The sequence below is a fragment of the Argiope bruennichi genome, chromosome 3 (genome assembly GCF_947563725.1).
Source record: "Argiope bruennichi chromosome 3, qqArgBrue1.1, whole genome shotgun sequence".
Taxonomy (NCBI): domain Eukaryota; kingdom Metazoa; phylum Arthropoda; class Arachnida; order Araneae; family Araneidae; genus Argiope; species Argiope bruennichi.
Window position 1 is genome coordinate 66,576,110 of NC_079153.1, and position 19,357 is coordinate 66,595,466.

Sequence of the window (19,357 nt, forward strand, 5' to 3'; positions counted from 1 at the left end):
TAATTTAAGGACGTGTCTTAAGAACTGTATTAACATATAATGATATGCCTTTTTTTTAATTCATGGTATATAAAAAAAGAGGATTTTAACCTGGATTCAAAACCTTTAAAATTCTTTCATTTTCTGAACATTTTGTAAAAACAATCAGATGAAAAATATATACTGTAACACAGTGTAATAATGTTTTATTTAATATAGTATACGTGTATATTACTATGCTACTTTTACATTTTTCAAAGAACCAGAAGTTTGAACATTGATGTAAATTGGGGAAAGAGTGAAGGAAAATTGGCTGCATTAATAATCATTTAAGAAAGGAACCAAGAAAAGTATTGTACGTAAAGAACATAATCATAAATGTGGTGTAATAGTGTATAGCTAAATGCATTGCAGGGTATAGATGGAAAAATGTGTATCAGCATATCTTTTAAAACTGAATAACTTTTTACTCCATAGTTAAAAAAAAACTTTCAAAACAACAAATAATAATCTGAAATATTTTTTAAATGCTGCATTTGTTGTAATGCAAATATATATCTCGGTAAATAAATAATTTTCAAACCCCTAACATTTTTTTATGATTTCAAAAATAATTTTTAAAGATTTTTTTATAAAATTTTTTTAATCGAAGTACAATGCAATGCTCTACATTTAAAATTGATTTAGTTGCTTCAATGACAAAAATATGAACAAGAATACTATGTATCCTAAAAAAATTTTTTTCACATCAGAACTTAATATCTTTATGCTAAATATTGGCTAAATGTTAGCACAAGATTTTCTTGTTATCATGTTCAATAGATACTTCAACATCAACATACCAAACCAACATTTTTATTTATTTATTTAAAAAGGTAATTTTAAAAATATCTCTCATCATTTCCAAGTCATTACCAGCTACAGCAGTGTTGCAAGTAGTATGTAAGGAAATACATGGGTCGATAATGACCAATCAATTAAGAGAAGGCTTTTGGTGGAAGGGGGTGGGAGAATGGTGAGGTGAAAGTTACGGTTAGGGAGAAGTGGGGCTTATAAGAAAGTACACACCAGATGGCGTTAATTACCATGTGCGACATCAATTCTAGCGGTGTAAAAAACACAAGTGAAAAAAATCTAGAGTAATCAGCATTAAAAGAAAAAACAGGGGGAAAAAATAGCTACTATGCGCGGCTTACCATGGTACAAAACTTAAGAATATCCGCAGGGCCGAAAGAGTGACAAAAACTGCGTTCGTTTTTATTAATAAAAAGTGCTGGGATGACTTTAAAAAACGACACATGAATAAAAATGAAAGGTATTAAAAATGCAAAATTAAAAACTGTGTTGAAAAAAATTTCTCTAAGGTTTTTCTCAATTAAATGTTAAAATAATGGATTTGTCTGGAAATTTATTGGTAAAATAAAAAAAAAAGATAATAATTTGCAGATCATTATATAAATTATTTTTAAATTATCAAAAGAATTACACGCTTATGGCTATATTTTTAAAAACAAAAAAAACATCGACATTTGTTTATTATCGGACAAAAGAAGAAAAAAGAGAGAGAAGTGTTTCTTAAACATTAGTTAAATTTTTTCTGAAATAAGGATAAAATGTTAAAACTAACTTCGGAAAATAGTTGAATAAGATTGTGAATAACATTAAATTAACAAAACGTTAAAAAAATAGTAGATGTAAGCTTATTAACTTGTCGTTTAAAATATTACATTTAAATTTAATTTATTAATAACAGTTAGCTGAAAATTAAAGAATGTATGTAAAGAATTTAAGGCAAGTAAAAACTTATATTTATTAATAAATTTAAAATAAAAAATTAAAATGTCTGAATGCGCTAAAAGCAAATACAAGAAATTAGAACGAAAATATTGTTTGCTAACTCTACACCAAATATTAAATTTCGGTCGTAATTTTATCAAATCACTTATGAGAAATCTATTTATGAAGTATATTTATCCTTAAATAATAATTCAAAAACACAGCAAAATAGTTTGAAGATTTTGTACACAGTCTGGACATAAAAATTTTAAATCTGTATCAGATTTAAGATCTAATCCTTCAATTATCGATTTTATAATTGTTTTATATACTCTTATTTCTTTTGCAAACAGACCGACTATTTATAAAATAAAAGTATAAACATTTTTTGTTCCAAGTTTATCAAAAAAATCTATTTGTTTTTACATGATTATAGAAGAAACAAAGATTTTTTTTAGCATCAAACGTTAAAAATTATTTTAATTGCTTGAAATTTAAATGAAGAAGGGTTTTTTTTTTTAAATTCAAGATCAAATAGTGGGTTTATTTTCTATCGTTTTTTTTTTTTTTTTTTTGTCTCAGTAGTAAAACACTCATAGAATGCTTTATAACTTTTTTAATTAGCATTTCGATTTTATCATAAAGAAAGTTTTTAGTTAGAGTTTACCGTTGGATCTTTTATTTCTTTGAGCATTATTACATTTAACAGTTATTTATTAACTATATATCATTCATTAAACCTTCTAAATATTAAAAATAAATCTTTACTACAAATCTTCATTTTAAAAATCGTCATTTCCATCCATTTATATATTTATATTCAATTTTATTCCTATTTCTATGTCTTCTATTTTCATTTTTAGACTCAGGGTTTCTTAATTAGAATTTTAGGATAAATTGATTTTCTATCGTAATCTTTTTCATTTAAAATCCATCAAGTCGGAATTATTAAAATTTTATTTTAATAAATTGGAATTCCAAATAGTTTTTTTTCCGGAGATAGGCAGGAATAAATATGGGGACTCACCAAAATCTAGAGATGAAATTTTCGACGATTATATTACTGTCTCATTATATACTTCTCGTATGAAAGTGTAAAAAGAACTGAAATCTCAATTTTAGGCATAATAGAACATTAAATTACATCCGAATCAAAATTTCAAATTGTTTTTCCCGAAGATATGAAGGAATGGCTCAAAAAAAATCTATAGATGGAATTTTTGACGATTATATTACTATCTCTTCGTATAGGAAAAGTTAAAAACTGAAATCTCAATTTTGGGCATAAGAGAATATTAACTTTTTCTTTCATTTTCAGTGTTAGTTTCAATTGCTAAGAGGAGCTTTCATGAAGTGACTGCCCTCTCAAGTACGTCATAGGCACGAACTTCAGTTTCTCTTCTTGATTCCCTAATTAAGTTCTGAATGGTGATTTATTTGATTCAAATGAAGCTCTCACAGCACTGAAGTATCATTTCAAAACGATTTCAAAGTACTTTGTTTTATGGTACTCTTTAATTCCAATTCTTCATTTCTTATGCAATCTCATTTTTTTCCCTTGGAAATTACCAACGTCAATTCCAATAAGAAAAACATCAATATTTAGGGTATTTTTAGTTCTCAGACTACTTCTTCCAAGACCAAAGAAAATAAATCCTCAACAAGCAAACAGTCGAAGCATTTGTTTTCCACTTTTAGCGAAATTCTTTTAAGTGTCCTTGTATGAAACGAAAGAAGTGTTGGTAGAAATGCGAAAAATGTGGTAAAGTTGAAACATCAATCATATTATCAACCGTTCCTTTGAGAAAAAATTGAAGCAGCCAGCTTTTAGGTCATTCCATTCATTTTAAAAGGACAATTCACGAGTCAGTCAGCTATCAAAAATCCTCCAGTCCCTTTCGCCGTGTGAACTTCTCCTTTGTTCTTTCTATTACTTACAAAAGCCGCGAAACTGGATGAAAAGAGAGTAAGCGAAAAAAACTTGATTAATTCCATTGAAAATGGAAACGAGTGAAAGGGGAGGGGGCAGGAGAAAAAAGAAATATTTGCGCATTTAAGTGTGAGTCGGTAAAGCAACATATTACATTTCCCTCGACGCAAATCGAACAAACAAAGACCACATTTAATTCTTTCCGATTATTCTTCATTTTTTGGTGCCATTTAAAAGAGCTGCTGTTGTATTCACGTAGACGACGAATTAAAGCGGAGTTGTGTTGTTTGAAAGCTTTTGCCGAATGCGTTAATGCATTGTTTCGCAATAATAAATGTAACTCATGGTTTCGAATGCTTTGTTCTCTATTTTGCGAGAGTAAATATTTCCAGGCATTTTTTTTTCCTTCTCCCTATCCTTCCCTCGTATTCTTTTCTTGTTTAAATGGAACATGAGCTTTATGTAACGTCAATGATGATTGATTAAAGAATAAATTAATGTTTTATTTGTTGAACATAAACAGAAAAGAACAAGAAGAAGTGAAATGTTAATCTGATTCTCTTTGTTTGGGGTATTTGAGATTTAATAACCTTCCTCAGAAAGAAAAAAAAAGAAGCATTTTATGCTCATTTCAAAGAGTAGTAGCTATTATTAAAGCTTATTTTCTGTTATTTTATAGTAAAAGGAAGACACGCAATTAAATAAAAGTTTTAAATAAAATGTTTATTGGAATTAATTTTATTATTTTTTTTAAAAACATAATTATTAAAGGGAACATCAAATGAATTTTAATATGCAAAGACCCATTATTGAAAGAAGGCAATTTTTTTATGAAAAATGTATTTAATTTTTCGGAGAAATTATTCTTTTTCTCGATAGAATTTCTTGCTATTAGAATGGATATTCAGCTATTATATTTTGAAATATAGATTCACACTTTTTTAAATATACTTATAGGTTTTAAGTCAAGATTCAGATTTTAATTTTAATTATCGAATAAAAAAATGTTAGCACATTGTAGTTCTGAAATATTTGCTTTCCATTTCTAATGCTTCCATCAATTGCACTTCGTTTTTCTTTACAGGCTTTCAAAAGACTCCTAAGTAACGTCTACCACACGGAAGGAAGGTTCAAGCTCTCCGCCGGGCGGTAGTTGGAAGCCAGCGAACCATAATTTACAGTTCGCACGTTCTGCCTATCGCTAAATGAAAACAAGGATTTTTATCTGCCAGCTCCGAGGCAAACAAACGCACCAAGAAGAACTTCCAATCTCTATCTGAAAAGTTTTCGACGCATTTCGGAAGCAAAACTCATCGTAGCGTTGAACGGATACCACTACTACACCTTCCAAACTACTAACCCGTCCGCGTATCGTAACGACGGTAGGAAACCAATTTGCTAAAATGAACACCCAAAAGAGGGGAAGGCATAAAACGCAGCCCGGCCCGGTCTTCTTCAGTATTCAAAAGGGTGTGAAATATTTCACTTTTCTGAGTTCTGCCGGGCCAGAGCCCTCCTAATTCCTCTCTTCATCATCATCTGCCCCTCATTATTAATTCTTCTAACGATCTTCTAACTTGAAGTTGTCACTCCAACACCAGGCTAAGTTTCGCAGTTGTGCAAAAGAGAGAAAGTGAGCAAAAGATTCTTCTGCACCTGGTTCCTTCCTTCTTGAGTCATCTGCTTTATCCGCTTGCTTGAGCCCGTGAAGGGGTACCCCCACACCACACACAAGTAAAAGAGGTTTAGTATTAATCACGAAAGTGGGTGGGTGGCAGTGGTAGTTTCCATCTTGTTTTGCTGCAGCAACGGCGGAGGTTTTGGTTTATCTTTGCTTCCAATGGAGCACGGTTCAGCGATGGCGTTATGAAATTTTCAATATGGACACAGAGCACAAACTTCTGGTAGAGTGGTTTAGGATTTGCAATTAGCGTGAATGTGATGGAGGAGGGGCGGCAGGGAAAGCAAGTTGAATCTTTCGTGTTTCGGTTGCTTGTAAAGCCCCTTCTCCAATTCCTCCTGGTGACTTTCAACGGCGGTTTAATGCAGTTAGCGCTTTTCGCCTTTTGGAAAGTTGATTAACTTCAACTGTCATCGGCGAACTCGAAAGCGAGTCTTTTCAAAAGTGCAATAACTCGCTCGATAGTGGTGGAAGGAATCCTTAATCCTTTTGCTCGTCTTTTCATGCGAGATTAAATTCGAGTTCCGATTTGCTGTCTCTCAGTTTTTCTTTTTTTTTTCTCTCCCCACCTCCCCCGCACCCACGCTAGCGAATTCTTGCGAAACCATGTCTGTACTTGTTAATTTAAACTTTTCTCTCTCATCCACTTTTCAAAACTTTAATCCCGTGCATCACCTAATCATGGATTTGGGATGCGCTTTGCCATTGTTAGTACTGGACACCTTTTGTAAAAGCAGGTAGCTGGCTTTAAAAGTGGATAGAACATGAAAGGTTTTGAATTTTATTCCGTTATTGATTCGGTGGCTTTTAATTAAATTATAGGATATGCAAAGCTAAGAGTGTTTTATTACATTCTTAGTTTCGTGCCTTCAAAATTCTATTCTCTTTGCGATCGCAATCGGCTTAGAGATGACACTTTTAATTAATTAGAGATTAATTAAAAGTATAAACTAATTAAGAAATCAAGACTCAGTTAATATGAATGTAAACTTTTCTTAACTTTATAATTTCTTAGTTTTTAAGCTGTAATACGTTTCAAATTACGTTTCCCCCCCCCCATTGAAAAGGAATTAGTATTTTTCATTATTTGTTTAATAAGAAATGAAAATTGTGAGGAAAACATAATTTTGACGAAAACTTGCATAAATTGAAGAAATGGGAAACGTCATTGAAAATCATTTCTTTATTTAAAGTGTAAATTTTAAAACTCAATATTTTTCAAACAAATCTCACTTTATGTCAATAGTATTAGTTCTTTAGGATATACTTTAAATCACGTAATATACCAACTATCATGATAAAAACTCATATATTTTTTTAAATAATTCCATTTGTTCATAAAATAGCGAAAATTAAATGGAAAAAATGAAGCGTCTGCATTTGCAAACACTAGAATCCAAAAGAATAAAAAATTAAATGAGACTAAAATTTAACATAAAAAATAAAGAGGAAATATCAGAAAATCTTTAATTTTATAGACTGTTTGAGACAAAGAATTCATGAACTGTGTTATGATAAATATTTAAAATAATATATTGAACATGAAAATTTGTTACACAATACAGAAGTAAAATAGTTCATACACATACGAAAACTCTATATAACTGTGGGATTAGAAAGATGGAAAAAAAAGGTCCAAAATTTCAGCCGCGTTTACATTGAATATTGTTTTTTTTTTCAATGAATAAAAATCTAAACAACATGAAATGTTCATAATAAGTCAGCACTCAGAGATATGTAATTTAATATATTACGATATATATTGACATATTATAATATGACCGCTGTCACGTCCTTCAAAAATATAGTTGAAGTTTTGTTTTATAGTCTTTATTTCATTAATTGTACTTGTTCGTTATTTAAAAATTTTTGCATTGAAATCTAAAATTCGTAGATTTGAGGATAAATTAGGAAACAATTTCCAGTATTTATTAAAGCAAGGCTTTTTCACAGTATTCCTGTTTACTACCAGTGTAATTTAGAAATGTTTGCACTATCATATTTGGCAAAAGAATAGAAAAAAAGATACGAATGAATGGAATGAATACGAATGAATGGAAGGAATGATACGAATGAAGAAACGAATGAAAAGAAAAGATTTGTAAAAAAAAAGATACGGATATTAATAAGTTTAGAATTATTTGAGCATTCTTTTAAAGTTTTTTTCATGTATGTATCATGTTGCACACTGTATGAAGCGTAATATTAAGTAAAATAGTTGCAATATACACAATATAAGTTTTAAAAAGATATTTTCCTTCTCTAGCAATGTAATATTTATCTAATATTACATTCATTCACACAAATAATAATCAAATTTTATTTCATCTTTCATTAAAGAAATACTTAAAATAAAACGAAACAAACATTGTCGTTTTATTTATTATCCAATTTAATTTAATTTATGTTAGGGTCATTTGTAGAATTATCGGTAATTATTATAATTACCTTCCATGGAAAAGACTAATCTTAAATCTTCAACCAAACAACAGCACTAAGATATCATCCTTTCACAACAATATAGCTTTTAAAACTGTTTTTCTCTTTTTTTTTAAGTTTTAAAAGTATATATGTAAAGCAGTTTAAAACAAAAAAAAAAGTATTTTTGAAAGAAAAAAAAGCAATTTATCTTTTACTTAATGTCATATCACAACTTCATCTCACTTGAGAAAACTGTGTAAGAGAGAGAAAATTTTGGGCAAAAGAAATTTTTTCCTCCTTCATTGTCTGAAACAAAAGTCTTTTCTTAATCATCATTTAAAATCTAAAGAGAAGGAGAAGAAGACGCAAAAAAATTTTCACCATCGTGTCAGAAAGTTACAGACACTCCATCTTTTGCCTCTCTTATTTATAAACACCTGCCAAGGATATTTTACAAAAGCTACTTTAAACACTTTCTATTGTTCTATCCAGGCAACTAAAATAGAAAGCTCGTATTTTGAAGTGGGGAAAAAATTAACAAAACCGATACAAAAGGTTATGGAGTTGCAAAGGAGTGAAAAAACATCTCTACTGCGCTTCTAACTGAGATCAGGTTCGGAAAAAAAGGGTTGAAAATTGTTCACTTTAGCGGTGGCATCGCCTGCACGTCAACGGCAACTGTCGAACGAACAAAACACCGAGATTATTTTTGCCTAGGGTTAGTAATTAAAATGGATAAGCTCCTCCCCCATCCCCCTGAAGATTCTCTTTTGTTATAGTGAACTAATTAATATTTCTGGACCAAACAACAGATACCTTAGTGAAGATTTAAAGAAGTGAGGGAAAAAAAGCTCTTTTTGGTGATTATCAGGAGCCGTGAAGCCATTGTCTATCGGCTTTAAATCACTAGTATAAAAGAAGTTTTTATGCATGTAGCCAAATAACGTTCTTTTCCAGGAAGTAAAAGTGCTTATATGTTTGATAAATTATTTTACTCTTGATTGACTAACTCAACTGCAGCCACAACTTAATGAATTCAAAATGCTATCTAAGAAAAATTATTAAGTATTTTTCAAGGGACAAAAAAATGTTGAAATCTAAAATTGCATCTAGAAGATTATTTTATGCATAACGGAAGAATATCTGAGAGCTCCCGGAGCAGATGCTCAAATGAGATAATTTAATATAAATTTACTACTAATTTATCTTATAAGAATATTTTACTTATTCAGATAATTTATTTTATAAGATTATTTTATGCCTAACGGAAGAATATTTGAGAGTCCCATGAGCAAATACTCAAATGAGATAATTTATCTTTAACATAAATTTACTACTAATTTATCTTATAAGATTATTTTACTTATAAGATAATTTATCTTATAAAATTATTTTTTGCATAACGGAAGAATATTTGTGAGCCCCAAGAGCAGATCACAAATGAGAAAATTTATCTTATAAGATTATTCTACTTATAAGATAATTCAACTTATAATTTATCTTATAAGATTATTTTGTGCATAACGGAAGAATATTGGAGAATCGCAAGAGCAGATATTCAAATGAGATTTAATATAAATTCAAATTTATATTTAATAAAAATTTATTACTAATTTATCTAGTTAGATTATTTTACTTATAAGATAGTTTATCTTATAAGATTATTTTATACATAACGGAACAAAATTTGAGAGCCCAGGAGCAGATGCTCAAATGAGATAATTTGTCTTTAATATTAAATTTACTACTAAATTATCTTATAAGATTATTTTACTTATAATTTATTTTATAAGATTATTTTATGACTAACAGAAGAATATTTGAGAGCACCAGGAGCAGATACTCAAATGAGATAATAATTATTTTCTGGCGAAACAAAACTCGTTATATGGGTCTGTTTTAAATAAGATGCTTACTATTTCAGATACATACAAAAGATAAGAAAAAAATACAAACATAAAATTAAATTATGAAGAGCGCATGAGTGTTTGAAAATGCTAATTAGTATTTTTTAGATAGAATTTGTTACGTGAAATCAAAAATTTATAATTATCTGAAGGTGTTATACTTGTTACTAGAGTTAAATTGATTTTTAATATATATTTTTCCAAATTTTTTTTCAACTTACGATAATAATTTTAATTTTTCCATTCATGTATAGGTAATCCAAAAGGTAATCCAAAAATTAAATTAAATCATCTTCTTTTTAAATATCTGGAAAAGAGCGTAAGTTTAAAGTAATTTTATTCAATATTATAAGACAGCCAGTATAAAAATCATAATTAGCAATAAAGTTTAACGGACCCAAATATTTCAAATTGTATCAGCCAGTTAAATCATATAATCTATCCGAAATAATTAAAAAGATAAAGATTTAAAGAATTATGTTGAAAAATGTTTTTTTCTTAATTCCGGAATTATTTTTTTACGAAGTATTACATTCCTTTTTTTAATCAATACTAAATAAGTCTTCCTTGTTTTACGCGAATGTAATGTTTCACAGAAATGCATATTTAATATTGTAGAACAATTTATTTTATCGAACAATATATTATATAACAATAAACGTTAATTTACACAAAACTTTTCTATTGTATGCGATTTCCCTATTATGTTCCCTATTGAGGTTGGATTTTTGTTAGATACACTATTCGATAATTCCGAATAAGCTTAAAAAATGAAGAGCAGAAGTTTGCTTTTATGACAAAGTTATACTGTTTAATTTATGAGTTTTATTTCAAATTAAGAACCTAATAAATCTAATCTTAATCATTGTCTTTTCTTCATCTTCCCGAATAGCCTAACTGACAGCACCAGAATTAATTATGAGGCTCCCTAAGATTTTTCGTTCATACATTTTTTCAATAAAATATCAAACTTGCTTTTAACAGTCAACTGCGAAATTCAATTATCCACAAAACTTCTTTGAAAGAAATAGCGAAATAGGCAGATAGAATGGATGTGTTTTAGTCCCATTGATAATTGACCAGAACACTTGGCGAGCAAATAGGATTATAACAGTCACCCCGGGACAGTTATGAATTCTCGATGCCATATCCCAAACCGCCAAAACCAATTACTCTAGCCAATACCAAAGAGGGGATAAAAAACCTCGCCGAGTTAAATGATTAGCCTCTTCAAACCTATCCAAAGACTTAAAGTAGTTTTTTTGTTGCGTGAGAATGCCCTCTATTTCCTCTGAAGTCAAATAGCCCCAGGAATGATTAAAAGGTCTACTCAAGAAGTGAAAATCTTTATTCTATCCTTTTCCTCACTTTTTGCGAGAAAATTAAGACACTCAAGTGAGGCAGTGGGGTGCTTTTTAAGCGAGGGGAGCAAGTGTAAAGCCGTGTCTATATGACTTGCAACTTCTTCAGTTATTTCCAAAGTAAATATTCGCATAATTTGAAGACTCGATGGCAGCAAAAAAACTATCATTATGTCGTTCTATACCACGTATAAGCATTCAGCACTATCAGAAGTGAAAAGCCCTTCGGATATAATTTTATTGTTTGTTATGCTCTCTTCTTTCTTATTTGAAAGCATGAAAAGCAATTTAATCATTATAGGGGAAATTAGTTTGTTTAAAGAAATTATAATATTTTTTTTTAAGTTTTATTAAAGAAGAACGAAACGAAATAACGCATTTTATTTGATAATTTTCCAAAATTTCTTTTTCAATGCAAACTGCTCATGAAGATCATAATTATTAATTTGTGTTTCTAAAATAAAGTAATTAAATTTAATCTTTGAACAAATAAATTCTCTTTATAAATTCAATAGAATATGATAATTTTATGAATAAATATTCTTTTTATTCCAATTTGCTTTATGAATTAACTAAATACAGCAAATAAAATATGCGAAAAATTTTGATATAAAAATTCTGTCATGTTACCGAATATTCTCTAATTTATAAACAAGATGCACTGTATTTAAATTTTCATATATATGGTTTGTTGATTATTAGAATATCTTTCATTGTTCAAATTTCAATGGAAATTTTGAACAATCTTTCCGATAATATTTTTTTAGGCAGACAAATCTTAAAAGAATTGAAGAATCTTTAAATGTTATAATAATACAACGAATGAATACTACGCCACTAAAAAAAGAATTTCTCACAGTTGAAAATTCAAAACATTTTTACAGCTGCAAATTAAATATTTTTTCAAAAAACGAAAGGTGTTATTTTCGCCCCTTTAACATTTCGCCGGGGAAAAAATGAATCGAAAAATAAATAACATATCATATGTACCAAAGAAAAAAAAAATTCCTAACACTTTAAACAACCGTATCGATTCCACTTAAATGCATCGTAAAAAAAATACGTTTATGGCGTAAGTTACACCTAAGGGAAAAATTAATTTGAATGAAACTGCACTTCAATTACAGTGAATCTTGAAAGATTTCCGCACATGACCGACAATTGTTATTCATTTTCATTTCATTTTTATTCTCTGTATTTTTTTATTTTCATTTTGGCAACGTATGTCTCTACACAATTGTTCTTTTTCTCTTTTTTTTCTTTCGAATATTTGTATAACGATAAACAAAACACTCTTCAGATATTTTATTCAAACGCTTTTTCTTCCTTTTCATTGTTATTTTTTCCAAGTGCCACTGTTCTATTTAATTTTTTTTGTTTCGTTTTTTTTTAAATTTTATTTATCATTATTTCGTTTGTTATTTTAACGACTATTTACGGATGATTTCGAAAGGCAAAGACTTGGTTATTGTTTAAATTGCATAATTTAAAAGATTGGAAATTATTCATTGCAAGAGAAGGGATTGGTTTCTTTTCCCCCCTTTACAGTTTTATTATTTATTTCTATTCCAGAAAAATGGGGAAAAAGAATTAAATATGATAAAAAGAGCAAAAATTCTCTCTTTTTTTTTCTCCTTCCCTTTTCACTGCAGCAAGAGCTGTATTATTTACTTATGAAGAAAAAACTTCTTTTGGGAATAAGAAGGATTTATATCGCTTCTTAAATGCTGCCAAAGTAATTGTCAGGGATGGTAATTTGTTTTATTTTATTTCATTGTCTCAGAATGATAAATTGCATTTATGGCAGGGAGTGAGGTTTAAATTTAATACGTGTCATCTCGGCCACTTTTGAAGATGCAAATGTAAAACAAAACAATAAAAAAATCGTTCCAGCTGTTTTTCTTACAATCATTTGAATCCACTAATTAACTCATTCTAAATACCAGGTGACAAATAAACTTTGATTTATGGGGACTCAAAGATTTTTTAACGCTATCATTATTTTAATGTTCTGCAGCATTATTAAGATACATTAAAATTATATTCCAGAAAAACGTATATATATATTCGTTTGTCCAAATCTCTCTCTCTCTCTTTCTCTCTCTCTCTCTCTCTCTCTCTCTCTCTCTATATATATATATATATATATATATATATATATATATATATATATATATATATATATATATATATATATATATATAATGATATTTTAAACTCTTAATTTCAATTTATTTAATTTCCAAGATTTTACCTTAATTTAGCCCATAATAAGTTCATTCTCTTATTTCTTGATCCAATTTCACTTTCTCTACTTAATTAATTCAAGAGAAGCTATGTAAAATTGCTGAATCGGCTAAAAGCCTTATTTTCCCACACTCCGCGTGAAGAGACAAAATACCGCTGATGAGGCAAATTCTTTTTTAAAATCTCCCTGTGTTTCCCCTACCTCTTCGGCGCGTGTAACGAAAATCCCTATGGAAATCTTAATAATATATTAGCACTGTAAAGAAATATTTTCCTTATCAAAATCTCAGGTTATATAAGACTAGTGATAAAATGTCCAAGAGCTTTTTCCTCATTTCCTTTCTGTGTGCTCATCGCTTGTCCGTATGCTTGCTTCAAACAAAATGAAATAAAACGACGTCACGAAAGGGGACACACACACACACAAAATTTTCATATAAGGCCTTTCAGACAAACTTCGAATTCCAAATTTTTACTTATTTAAATTTAATTCTTTAAAAGCTTTTATAAAAACAAATAAGATAAATACTTATTTATGAAAGAATTTAAAAGGTATATTTATTTAATAGTAAAACTGAATAGTTTAAAACATATTTACAGCTTCTAATTAAATGTGTTTGTAAAAATAAAGGTATAAGTTTTATCCCTAATTAATTTACTAAACTAACGGAATAAAAGTTTGGAGGCATCACATAAAGGAATGAAAGAAAAATTACTTTTTAGTACTCAAGAAAAAATTATTCTCGTAAGTTTTAAGGGAGGAAAAAAATTAATTTCCGAGTTTTACAAACCCTTTTATTATAGAAAACCATATTTTACTTCGGAGGTTGGAGCATTAAGATTAATAGTTTATCAGAAAAACAGTTAAGTATCAAAATGCTATAATCAGACATAGACTAAAATAATTAATATGTTTAGTTATAGATATTTTAGAGGCAAACGTACAGCATTATTTATGGAAATGTCATTTTCTAAAGAGACATGCTATGTTTTAAAGATAAATTTCATTTTGAAAGACTTGAAAAATCAGATTAAATCTCTAGTAAATTTAACTTCTTCAACATCACCATTTTAATGAGAGATATTTTCATTTTTATATAGAACAATGATTTTATATAATTCTTACAAACTATAGAAATGCTATATTATTAGATTTTATTTTTTTGCTTACGGTCTAATACATATACTACACTATTAACAATTTATCTTCATCTAGTTAATCATCGTAACTCTAATCACGATATTTTTCTATTCCCTTGTTCAACTGTATCAATACATGTATGAATTTGAGTTTTATTATTAATGAATTATTGCTCTTATGTTAAAATTTCTTTTTTAAAAAATATTTGAAATTTTGTTTAATTATCTAGAGAATAAATCTACTCTCCCTTTTTTTTCGCCAAAATATTTAGCATTCAAATAAATTAAACGTATATCTTGTTTCCGATATGTCTTTAGTATGCTTAGAACAAAAAAAATGCAAAGAAGAAAGGACAGATTTTTCCCCACCCGCTTTCTACCTAAGCACTGTTATACTATAAACCCATCTCAGTTCTATTTCCCGTAGAGAACTAATCTGTGTGGTCTCTAAAATAATTTTATTCTCTTTTTTTATTGTTCCAATATACATAAGATTAGTAGACTGATTGTTAATTAGCTAAGATATAACTAGGTTAAAGTTCATTTCTTTTTTTCATCAAAATCCTGATTCTAAAAGAATATCTGAGATTTTGTCTAGTCTTTATTTTGTATTTCTACTTCTTTTCCAGTGTAGCATAATAGATACGAATGAAATAAATGTAGCGCATGCCTTGTTGTTAGGGAAATACCCCCCTCCCCCCCTTATATAGCATAGCCAAATGATCTTCAAATTTTTTCAGATTCACAGCACACTCAGAATTATATGATCTTCTGGCATTAAACTTTATACCTTTCTCCAAAAGTATACATAATTTAGAGTTTGTAATTATATTATATATGTGCTGATGGTAAAAAAAAAGAAATAAGATGCAGCTGAATTTAAAATTTCCATAAAATTATTTTATTTACCAACTTAATAATAGCATAATTCGCGTTACTAATGCATCGTATTACATCTTGACAACAAGAAATTGAGATGTGCTTGCATTTTTTTATACAAACAATTGAAACTTAATTCTATACAGTTTTCTGCAGGCTCGTTTTGTATTCATTACTAAGCCTTCTGCAGAATCAGCATTTCTAGAATGGAGTATATTTTTAATACATTTTTATGAGATCGCTTTCTGTTCTCTTTGTTTTATCTATTCGGTGAAAACTTTGGAATCGATTTTAACTTAATCTCCAGGTGATCTGGAAACTTTAAACATTGTTCAGAATTGGATGACAATGCAGTATCAACCCTCTTTCTGGCATGTCTATTTGTTTCTACGTTCGATACAAATCTTGCGATAATAACTTTCATTACCGATAGATGGCGCCATGCTAAATTGATTGCTCATCGGGAAGTTAGTTTAAAATCGATTGCAATTTCACACACACAAGACTAAAAAGCAAAAACTAATAATTTACATAAAAAATAACATACCTCATTTTTAAAACGAATTTAAAAGTATAAAATAACTTCTCTTTGCCTCATACAGATATATAAGCCTATACAAATTGTTTTGAAATTTAGGATTGTGAATTTTAAAAATGTGATATAATTTTTTATTTTATTTAAATGATTAATTACCATTCGTAGCGCATAGGGTTCTACGAAACCGAGTTTGAAGTCTAGTGGCAAAGTCTAATTTATTGAAACTGGGTTGAAAAAAGATGTTCTAGAAATTTTGCTCTGCGATCGTCGGCCAAGGATTTGGTAGCGGAGACATAAAATACATGTCATGCTGCGAACACGTGCTCGCTTGTAAAAGATGAACAGAGACTTTGGCGAAAGTTATTGAAATAGCCATTTATCCGAGGCGAATGACACAAAAGAATCGATAGCATGTGTTTCCGTCAAGATTAATGGAAGTCCGATAAATCGACCTCTTTTAATTTTCCCCTCACTCCTTTGAAGCCGACCCTCCCTGCGAGCTCGGGTGATTAGCGCAAACTGCGGTTTAATCGTTCGGATATTGTTGATCTTATCTTGGGACGGAAAACAAACGTCAAAGTTGCTGCCATGCGAAACTGTTACAATGTATGTGCCTGTTAAAAGCGCGAGCAGTCATCGTTCCACTTTCCTCGACTCTTTTTTGGATGCGTTGCCTTGTTGAAAGTCAGCTTCATCACCAATTAGAAGGAATAGTCATTCTGTTGAAGGTCAAATCATTAAAAATGAAATTGCTTTATCGCAAAGGTAGCAGCTTTTAATACAGTTAGTTGTCTAACATACAGTTGTCTGTATACAGAGAAAAAATAGCAATCGTTGAAAAAAAAATTTGATTTCGATTCGTCGAAAAATTCAATATTTGGACAAATCTTTATGCTTTAGATCAGTCTGAGGAAAAAAATTATTTTTGAAACTAAGCCTATCTGATACCACTTTATGAACACGATAATTAAAATATGAAACACAATAGAAAGATAAAATTTTGCCTGTGGTTTGGTTTCTTCATACTGAAATTGCAGATCTCTCAAATTTTAAAACAAGACAAATTTTAGACAATTTCCATCAGCAGAAAATCTGTCCGTCTGTCAATAGCATAGTTGTTCAAAAATGCAATAGAGCAACATGGATGAAAATTGGCATATGATTTTATGACCGAAATTGTAGTTACGTAAGAAGTTTTTAACCATATCCATTTCCAGATTGAATGCTTGCAGATAATGCAGTCGTTCAACAATTTATAGGAAGGAAGAATTGACACCGTCAAAAAATTCGACCTCGATCTTTTGACTTCACGGTTTAGAAAATTTTGAATAAAAATAAATAATATCAATTTGTTTTAATTTATATATAATAATAATAATAAAACAGAACAAGTTAGAAAGGTAAAACTGGACTTTTTTTTAATGGAAATTGTAGATTATCAAAATTTTGATGATATCCATCGGTAGGAAATCTGTCTGTTAATCAATTAGCATGTGAAAATAATGTACAATAAAAAAGTGCATTTATGAACAAGATAGATTGATTTTAGAATATAGATTTATCACCAAAATTATAAATATGTATCAAATTTTGAACCATATTCGACATTGTATTGATTATATGGAATGCCTTTTCATTTGCATGCAATTGATGAAGCTCAGAAAAGCAATATTCTAAATGGATAAAATATAGCACATAATTTTTTATCCAAAACTGTAAATCTCTGCAAAATTTTGGAACCTATCATTCAATGGTATATAGACGAGAATTATTCTTGACTTTTCTATACTATAAGAAAGTATAGAAAAGTCAAGTCAAAGTCAAAGAAGTCTATACTATTCTTCTTTTCTATACTATAAAAAGATGGAACAAAATACATGGTATTTCCAGTAAATAACAGGGGACAAATTCTGGAAGTTTAATTAATACTCATTCTATTTTAATTTCATTGCGAAAGATATAAATATTCTTAATTTGGTATCGATAAATTTTACAGATGGTTCTTTTTATTACTTTTATAAATTTCAAATAATAAAAATTTAATAATAGAAGAATTGCAATGTTAAAAGTTAACAAATGTTAAATTTTAACAAATTTCAAAAGATATTTAATAGCATTGGAAAGTATCTAAATTTTCATAAATGAAACTATTCTATTTTTTCCCCGATTTCATGAGTAATTTTTTTATGTATGTTGTTATTTCATTGATGGAATTTCACTATCATTCTGATGATATTATTTCACGCCTTTTTAAGAAAAATATTTCTTAAATGTGTTAAATTCATCAAGAATTATAGATTTTTGAGTTGGCTAGAATTTTTAAATAATCTAATAATTTCTAAAGGAATGTATGTGATTTCCTTGTAATCAATAATATTCTATTTCCTAAAAAATATTTACCTCCAATTTTTCACTCAGATAAGTCATTACTTTGAGTCAAATCTAGAATCAGATAAGTCTTTGCTAAAATCGGATACGATTTCAAATATCCATAGTTTGCCATTTTCTCTCTTTTCAAAAATGAATAATTCGAATATTTTAATGCAAATTCTATTTCAATAATTATTACTACTAAAATTATTTGCTAATACAGCAAAAACAGATTAAATTACCCAATACAAAATGTATTATTATAAGATATTTTTGTATTAGAAGTCAGTATTTTTATAGGACGGTGATAAAACATTGAAAATTAAATTCTCATTCTGATGGTTAAGTTAGGAACAATGCAATTAATCAGTAAATATTAATAAAATCCGATTATTATTCATATTAACCTCAAGAAATTTTAATAATTAATGATTTAAAAGCCTAATTAGTATTAATAATTATAGATTAACCATATTGAGAATTACAACTATATATTTGATATCCCCAGGTTATTTAATACAATAATTAAAGGTAAATAATTTTTAAATGCGATTTTTTTTTACCTTGTGGAGGCTATGACATCACTGCCCATCTGTCGTTCCCTCGTGACTTCCCCTCTAGAGGTGGGGTGGGATGAGTGGGAGGCTGTGGTCGCCATGGAAACGCCTCCTGTGATGACACTGTTATGGTGGGAGGAATTGAGAGCCATGAAGGGTAGAGGAGAAAGATGACTTGTCGTGCCTGGATGACCATAGCCGTTGGGCATCATGTGTTTGTCCAGCCGGTCACCTGTAAGGGGCAAAATTTTATTAAAAATTTCGTCATTCATCGTAACTTATTATAAACTGAAGATAATATGTTTTGTGGTTCTGAAATATGTAAGATTTGATGTTGTATTGAGTGCCCAAATTAAAAAAATAAAGAAATAAAATGTATATTGTATATTAAGGAGGATTAAATTTTTTTTTTACTCTATATTTTCAAAATATAAATATTTGTAAAGAACACCAAAGATTACAATAAATATCTCTAATTCGTTTATTAGTGCAGTAGAAGCTCGACTATCACTTGTGCCGTAATCACTTCGGATAATCAAAAATTTGGTTTAAAAAAATGAAACTAAATTTT

General features: G+C 28.9%; 1 protein-coding gene across 2 annotated transcripts in view; it reads right to left on the reverse strand.

Moving 5' to 3' along the window:
• Positions 1-19,357, reverse strand: part of LOC129963732 (dachshund homolog 1-like) — a 238,170-nt gene that overhangs the window by 88,176 nt on the left and 130,637 nt on the right. For both annotated transcript variants that reach the window (XM_056078259.1, XM_056078258.1), the window contains one exon: positions 18,793-19,018. In XM_056078259.1, the coding sequence (XP_055934234.1) occupies positions 18,793-19,018 (226 nt within the window). The remainder of the gene's footprint in view (positions 1-18,792; positions 19,019-19,357) is intronic.